The sequence below is a fragment of the Lissotriton vulgaris genome, chromosome 1_2 (assembly GCF_964263255.1).
Source record: "Lissotriton vulgaris chromosome 1_2, aLisVul1.2, whole genome shotgun sequence".
Classification (NCBI taxonomy): Eukaryota; Metazoa; Chordata; class Amphibia; order Caudata; family Salamandridae; genus Lissotriton; species Lissotriton vulgaris.
Window position 1 is genome coordinate 173,935,975 of NC_141686.1, and position 8,274 is coordinate 173,944,248.

The 8,274-nt window shown below is 41.4% G+C and overlaps 1 protein-coding gene across 1 annotated transcript in view; it reads left to right on the top strand.

Annotated features, from left to right (window-relative positions):
• The window catches only part of LOC147734797 (interferon-induced protein with tetratricopeptide repeats 5-like), a 52,916-nt gene extending 45,461 nt beyond the window's left edge, over nucleotides 1-7,455 (top strand). The window contains exon 2 of the mRNA XM_086953071.1: nucleotides 80-7,455. Within this exon, the coding sequence (XP_086809197.1) occupies nucleotides 84-1,376 (1,293 nt within the window). The 5' untranslated portion in view covers nucleotides 80-83 and the 3' untranslated portion in view covers nucleotides 1,377-7,455. The remainder of the gene's footprint in view (nucleotides 1-79) is intronic.
• Nucleotides 7,456-8,274: the final 819 nt, after the last annotated feature.

Sequence of the window (8,274 nt, forward strand, 5' to 3'; positions counted from 1 at the left end):
AAGCTGACAGGCCCAGCTGACTGATCCCAGGAAGTGATAAATGTATAACATGTTCTCCCTGACTCTCTTTTCATTTCAGAATCATGTATTTGAAGGAGAGACTGGAGACGCTTCAGTGTCACTTCACCTGGAGTCTTGAGGAGCAAGACAAAACTGATATAGGACACGTGAAGCAAGGTCTCAACGTCAGAATTCAACACACGCCTTACAACAACCGTTCCACCTTTTACGCACTCCAGGCCTATATACACCAGCGGGAAGGAAGATACCAGGAGGCCCTTGAAAGTCTTAGGACAGCTGAAGAGTGTTTGGGAGAAGGTCAACAAGCCAGCTTGATAGGGCCTAAGTTGGTCATCTCTGGTAACTACGCCTGGATCTACTATCATTTGTGCAACTATGAAATGGTAGAGCAATACCTCGACAAATCTGACACAATAAGTCAGTTCCTTTCTCATCCCTCTCAAACTACAGCAACTATTCCTGAGATAAGAGGAATCATTGGTTGGTCCCTAATGGCAATTGGGTTTCGATACGGAGAGCGGGCAGCAATCTGTTTCCAGGCAGCATTGTCAGAAAACCCTAAAAATTTGGAATTCTGTGCTGGGCTGGCTATTGCACTTTATGCAGTGGCCCAACGCAAAGGTGCAGGCAGAGAAGTGAAAGAAGAAGCAATTTCCAAACTTAGAGATATCATCCATCAAGAGCCAATCAATTATGAGTGTAAGGCCTACCTGGCTCTGCTGCTTGAGGATTCAGACTTCGGTCAAGCACAAGAACTAGCAGAAGATGTGGTGAAAAACAGTCGCGATCCTGAGGTCCTGAGGAATGTGGCACACGTCTTTCAGCAACAACATAATAACAGATGCTGTGACATCCTAAAGCAAGCCATTTCCGAAGTTGGAGATTATTCTCTTCTTCATAGAGACCTGGGTTTTATCTACCAAAGGCAACTCATAAAGAATGTAAACATGTTGCCATCAGAAAACGCTAGAGCAGCAATTATCCAGGCTCACAAACGTGCCATTCAATTGGATCCACTTTGCATCTTTGCAAAAATTGCCTTAGCAGAAGCATATGGGTTGAATAACCAAGAGGCCTACCAGCAAGAGATATATGATAATCTAGAGAGGGAGCTCCCTAATGCCAGTGAGAAATGTCAACAAGCTTTTTATGTCAGCGTCGGGAAATTTCTACTCTACAAGCAACATTTGCTAAATGATGCAGCCAACGTATTTGCAATGGGCTTCAGAATCTCTACTGAAACAAAGAACGGTAATACATGCAAAAATGAGCTTTTAAAGATAGTTCGTATGTTTGAGCGAGATGGCAGAAGAGAAGAGGCCAGGGAGCTCTCGCAACGTCTCCAGGGGATCTAGCCAGGAAGAGATATTTTCTAGAAACAATAAAGTCGAGAAGATGCGACCATTAGAGATAGTTATGGCCACAGCAGATCAGAGTGCATGCGATCGAATTCTAAATGGAACTTTCATTGGAAAAGAAAAACAAAACCTTGGATACATAGAGCAGAACATTTTTTTTCTGAAATACTAGACCAATGAGAATAGGCTTAAACTGAGAAAGTGACCTAGTGTGAGCTAATAACAGAGGACCCAATGCACGATATATGTGTGCACCTAAATTGTACTTTGGTGCGCTAACAGGTGAATTTATGGCTGTAAGTTCTCATTACAGGTTCACAGTATATGAGTTCACACTAATAAATACATTTGCGAATACGGAAATCTCTACCAGCAAGCCAGTGCACTGAAATTTCGGTGTGAGCAAATCCGCTTATAGGGGGCCGTATGTGGGCTACTCTGTGAGGACTAACGCGCATAAGATGGCGAACATCCGCAAATGTATGGGCTTCTGCTATTCACAACTCTTTATAGGTGCTAGACTGGTAGCTTCCCTCCCTGAACATGGAGGACAGGAGTGAATAGGTTTTCTGGTTGGAAAGGGAGTGACATCCCAAAATTGGTGGTGGAGTACACGGAATCATATCTCATCTCCACTGGAAAATGACTTTTCCTGTAGAAAACCATAAATACATTAGTAAAAATGTATTTTTTCAGTATGACATGTCTATATGTGAAAATGTTTACCCATGTAAAAACTTGTGTGAATCGGCCACAATCACAGATTACCAGAAGTACTTTTGGAATTCTTTGAGTTTTACAAAAAAGTAAAAAATGCAATCACTACATTGGCTTTATCCAAAGGAACTACATTTCCAGTTTCATTTATGCATGAGACCCATAGATACCACATAAAACATACAAACATTATATCATAATAAAATATTATTGGGTTGTAGGAGGACGATGACAATACTTGTAATTGAAAGTTCTGAATATACAAGGAGATGTATTGAATACATGTACATCCGTGGAAACTCAGATTAATTCACACTGAACATCTGAGTAGAAAAAAAAGGTGTAGTGAGACAATGTAAATTTTGAAACTCTACTGTCTTGGGAGTATGTATTGTATGTTGTGTATTTTCCTAAGGTATGATTTGTAATTTTATATATACACAATGTTTTATTACAGTGCGCTGATAAGTTTAGCATGAAGGATGTAAACTAGCATAAACAGAATTATATTAGAAGTTTAAGTTAATGTAGCTGGTATTAACACATGCAATTAAACTGACACAACATAAAGGTGAAAGTTAATACATAACTTAAGCATATTAGAATAATAAATTGCACACCACTTAATTATTAAATTTATTTATGAAAAGTGATTGAAAATAAACAGAAACATGTTGACAGTTCCAGATTTAGCAATAAACTACAATATGACATTTCTCGACTCCAGTCCGCTTCAAAGCATGTGCAAACAGCAAATATTTCCTATTACTTTCCGCGGCCTGGCGTATTTGTATGCACAGCTGCCACTGATACAACAAAACATTTTCGCTACAGGTGATGCAGCCACTCCTATAAAAATGGAATTTTGGAGGAATACACTTTATTGAGCACCCTGTACGCATATACTCTTTAAATAGACAGTTGGTGCTAAACAAAGCGCTGTTGAGGTAATGCTTACACACTTGAAAATGGATTCTTGGCATGAAGCACTACGGGCTAACGTTCAGGCACACATAAGTGAATGCACAGTAGGCTTGGAACTCACTTTTTAGGTCTCGCCTGAACCAAGCATGCGCTGGACTGGCCGAGACATTTACTCAATGGCTTTTCAAAGTGCTACCAAAGGCTGCTTTTCCCGGCCACCATCTTGCGGGTACACGCACAAGCACGCATGATGTGCACAGCTTCCTCTGTAATGGCTCATTAAGCCTTACAGCGCGTGCATGAATCCCCTCCCCTACCCTTCCTTTCTCCTACTCCCTCCTTGTCAGCTGTTTACTTTTGTCTCAGTTTTGGGCCGCAGGGCCGTGTCACTTTCACGGCCGTGCAGCCATTGCTTGGTTTTTTTCACCACTCAATCTTCAGGGGCTTTTCTTCCCCTGCGGGCACTCTCCTGCTTTCACATTCATGTGGTGCTGCCCTCTTCTCGCTTGCTCAGGGTGGCCTCATGGGAACCCTCCTGGCTCACCTTTCTTCTTGCCAGTGCCTCAACTATGCCCTTAGACCTCTATGTGGTGCCAGTAGACCAGAGTTTCTTCACTTAGCCTGTCTCTCTTTGTGGGCCTCATGCGGCTTCCCTCGGCTCGCCACTGCCTTCGCCTCAAACACACGATGCCTTGCCGCTGTGTCAGTCAACCGAGGGAGTTACACTCAGCCTCTCTCACCGCCAACTTGCTCGCTTCCTGATATGTTGCTAGGCTACAGTGAAGTGACTCTCTGTCCTCTGCAGTCGTCATTTATCAGGACCTTCTGCCTCTGCCGTTAACGGACGCCACCACACGCAGGCCCCTCTCTACCTAGTATTCCGTCCTGCCTTGATCACCGTTCACAGGACCCTGGCCACAGGGTAAGACCGCTTGCGTCACCAGTGTGGAGGGCACAGCCTTCGTGCCAGACATCTCGCATGCAGGCCCTCTGGTGTTGCAAACAACACACTGACACTCACACTATAGTACCAGTATGTGCTAAGACCATGAGCGGTCCATCGCACCTTTAATTATCTCCTCGGCTCTGTGCCCAGCCCCTCGTATGCATGCCGATGCACTGTATCATACTGTCCGGTGGCTCACTCCATTGGAAAAAGGCGATCTCACTGAACTCTCGTGTCAGTTGTTTAATGCGGGCACTGCTAAAATTAACTTGAAAAGTTCATTTTGAGTTGATTTCTTTTCATCTGAACGGACTATTCAGGTAACTTTTTAGGTCAAAATACGTTTGTTCATGGGATGTGCCACAGAGAGCGAGGCTACTGTACATATAGTATCAATGTCCTTTTCCTTTCCTAAAAGTTCCTCCCTGCCCTTTGTTTAGGCCTTAATCATGTTGATTTTCAGAGGGAACATCTCACTTATGCCTTTCAGTCTTTGCTGAAGCACCACCCTTTGAATTTTTGCATTTATTTTCAGAAAACCAAATAAGTATAGGGCATTACTAGTTGTTGCTGTTTTAGGGAGGGCAGGCACCACAATTGTTATTCCTTTTAGATTTTTTAGAAATCGTGTTTGGTGCTGGATGGCCTGGAGTTTGGACTACAGGGTACAGGGAGGATCATGTGGAAATGGGATTAAAGGATAAGAATGTAAGGACAATTCAGTTGCCCTAGCTGTCACTAAGATGGAAGCGCACAATGTTTTAATGTCTTTGGGTCAGAATGTACTGTCAGAAATATGACTTAATAGATGGCAACTTTACCAAGTCTCTTAGAGCTAAGGATCATCCGTGACTTTTTGGAGGAAATTAACATTCTCACCAATGGAAAGGTATGCTATAGAATAAATGGTTCTACTGCTGCGTTTGCTATATCTGTTCACAACAGTCCTGGGTTGCCTTCTGACTTGCTTGTCCATCAACAATGGTGGCCATGCTCTTCCAAAATATGAAAATTATTATCTTGCAGCCCAGATTCAATGTACGATGTGCTAGATGATTGACCCTTCGCCTGCTGAGGCTACCCAAGTCAGAGTCAAACCACTTCTCTGCTTTGTGATTGCGATCCCAGATCATAATTTGGTAGACTGCATTCTCCTCGAGGTGGAAAATCACTGTTGGCATGGAGTACTGAGAAAAATGGAAACAAAAGAAGCAGACACGTCTAACTTACCATTAGGGTGCAATCCAGAGCTTAGAAAGGTAATAATGACTGCTGATACGTAAATTTGGGCAGATGCTACCATCACTAAACTAGTTACTTCATATAACAATAAGGTATGGTATACCACTCTTTACAAACACACTAACTGGACTATCCTATTCCAATAGTGCAACTCCTACTGTTCAATGCAATATCTAGCATTCTCAAAAACAGCTGGCAACAGCATACTGAACCCCTCCCCAGATCTCGCCCCATACAGTTCTGGAAACCATGCTAGACGTTAGGAGGCCAAAAAGGCCATCACAGGATTGTGCACATCTTTGTCACAAATTACCTAGCCACATTTTCCTGACTTGAGATCAATACAAGAGCTAGATTGAAACGCTGAAATATCAGAACAGGAATGGGTTAAAGCTTTAGCTTACCCAAAAGGGTATCACGAAATGCCAGGTTTAAATTAATTCAACACTGTGCAGCTGAACAGAATATTATGCCTGTTGCCAAAGATGATATGCAAACAAGAAAGGTGAAATACACAAATAACACAAAGCCTGGCAAACATGGACATAAAGAGATCGTTAAAGATGATTCTGCTAGCTTTGATGCCTCATAAAACACAAGTAAGAAACCAGGCTCATTGACCTGCTGTTATACAGGTTAAAGGACTGGAGCCATTGCAGGGGGTCCCTGATATTTGCATTGTATACAGGGCAAAGGACTCCTGGCACAGAAATGGAAGGCCGTTGACACTCCTACATGGGAACAATGCAATAGGGAGTTACGCAAATGGGTCCAAATAACTACCTTAAAGAAATTATGAGAAACCCCTATATTTTAAAGCTTTAACAACCAAGAGCAAGCCACAGACAAATCCCCTTGGCTCTGACTGATATAGGCGTGGAGATTCTATTATCGTCCCAAGTAAACCATTTAAGTGTGGTGCCTCCCTCCCTACCCCATTTGAGGTGGATCATCATGCCATTTAACCACGAGGTCCAAAGCCTCCCCTGAAGGGCAGTCTTCTACCCTGCATCATTAAACACCTAATACATTCTAGATGTCTGAGAAAGACTTTACATCCAAGAGTACAACATCAATGCTGAAAATCGTCCTGACGGTATTAGTAGACACATAATGCAGAATCGACATGTAGGCCTAACAGCTCTCAATGTCTTTGACTTTTTGAGTGTGTCCTTCTTTGTTCGTTTAGAATTTTAAGGCATAATAATAAGACACAATTTGGATTTAGATCTTACGCGTATAACAGATGCAAATACTTCACTGCACTACTTTGGCTGTAAAGTTCTATCTATCTACATACTTTAACAAGCATTGGCATTGCCAATAGGTCTCGCTTTTGCGACCTTATAAGTATTTAGTTATACAGCACAATATCGTTGGTGCAACAACATCAACTGTTGCATGGCTAAATACTTATAAGGTACAAGGTTTAGCCATGCAACAGCTGATGTTGTTGCACAAAGGATATTGTGCTGCTAAACTAAATACTTATAAGGTCCCAAAAGCGAGACCTATTGGCTATGCCAATGCTTGTTTCTTATGCATGGTGTGTCACTTGCATATTTGCTCTACACACTGTATATAAACGCCTTCTGAGATTTACTAAGCGGTCTCCAGCCTGGTACTTAGGTTTGGGCATGCAGGCTCCCAGATGGCTCATCTTGTTGGCTAGTTATTCACGATAAGCAGCTCATGGTACTTCATTTAGTCACGTTTTTTGTTTTAGGCATCTAGCAATGTGCACGTATACCAGCACGCTGATTCTTCCTAGGTTTTACTGATAATATGGGCTTACTTAGGCTAGCCTGAAGTAGTTATAAATAAAAGAAAAATCGGAATATAAGATATTACACAATATTTTTGCTTTTAGAATTACGGTCTCTTATCAATTGCTGGTCCTGATGAGGCCTTTGAAATCATACAGACTGAAACACATCAACTCTATTTTGATTTAAAGGTGCCAACCTAAGATGAATATTTATAATTGTTTATGCTGAGAAAAAAAAGTAGGTGTCTTCTCTCTAGGCTATCTTGCATGTGGATTATATACCTTTGAAAGAATAGTTATAACCACTACTGATACATTGATCCTAAATTGTGGTCTCAATAGCTTAATAATGTCTTATCTTTGTTTTGTGATTAGAAATGTCTTGTGTTGTAGGGTCTAAATGTGATTTATGCATACATAATGTTGAATACATATGTGAATTAAAATAAATAAAATAAGTGAAAGGCTAAACGCAAAGATATATATTTGTCAGTAATTATTTTATTTTTACTAATTCGTCACATAGATTTGTTTTGTGATTCACAAACACATTTGACTTGTGCTTGTTTGATTACTCCCTGGTTCTCACATTTTCTTTTGGTTTTTTTCCGTAATCCTGTGGGCTGGACAGATACTCTGTTAGTACTACCTCACAAAGGGAGGGGGAGGGCACTAAGACAAATCACAAAACGCAAAAAGTCTGTGGGTACAACAACGGGAAAGGATGTTTTGAAATTGGAATTAGGTGCGGAAGAAGTAGCTCACTAAAGTAATGGAGTAGCTGCAGGTTATAGACTGTTCAAGCAGTGCAGTGAGGTTGCAGAAACAAAGAAGAGATCCTGTAAAAGAGAGAATGATGTAAGCATAAGGGTGCGCCTGTGGTGAGGGAATGCAGTCAGAGGAGAAGATGAGATGGGGAAGTAAAGGAGGAAGAAGAGATGCTCAGCACATAGATTAAGTTTATGGTGCCGGTTGGCCCTAAATGTATATCTTTACTATCTCTCCTTTATTCCAATCCTCACGCTGCAGTTTGCGCTAATGGCTTAATTTCTCCATTCTTTGATTTAGGTAGAGGAGTACGTCAAGGTTTCCACCTATCTCCCTTCCTTTTCAATTTGGCTCTAGAACCACTTCTCTCTAAAATAGGTCAAAATCCAAATATACATGGTTTCCAAACGTTGACTTCTCATATTAAACTTGCAGCTTATGCTGATGATATTTCTGCTTTTTATGTCTCGGCCAAATGACTTAATATCTGCTTTTTTAGCGGAAGTACAGTCATTTTCCATTATTTCTGG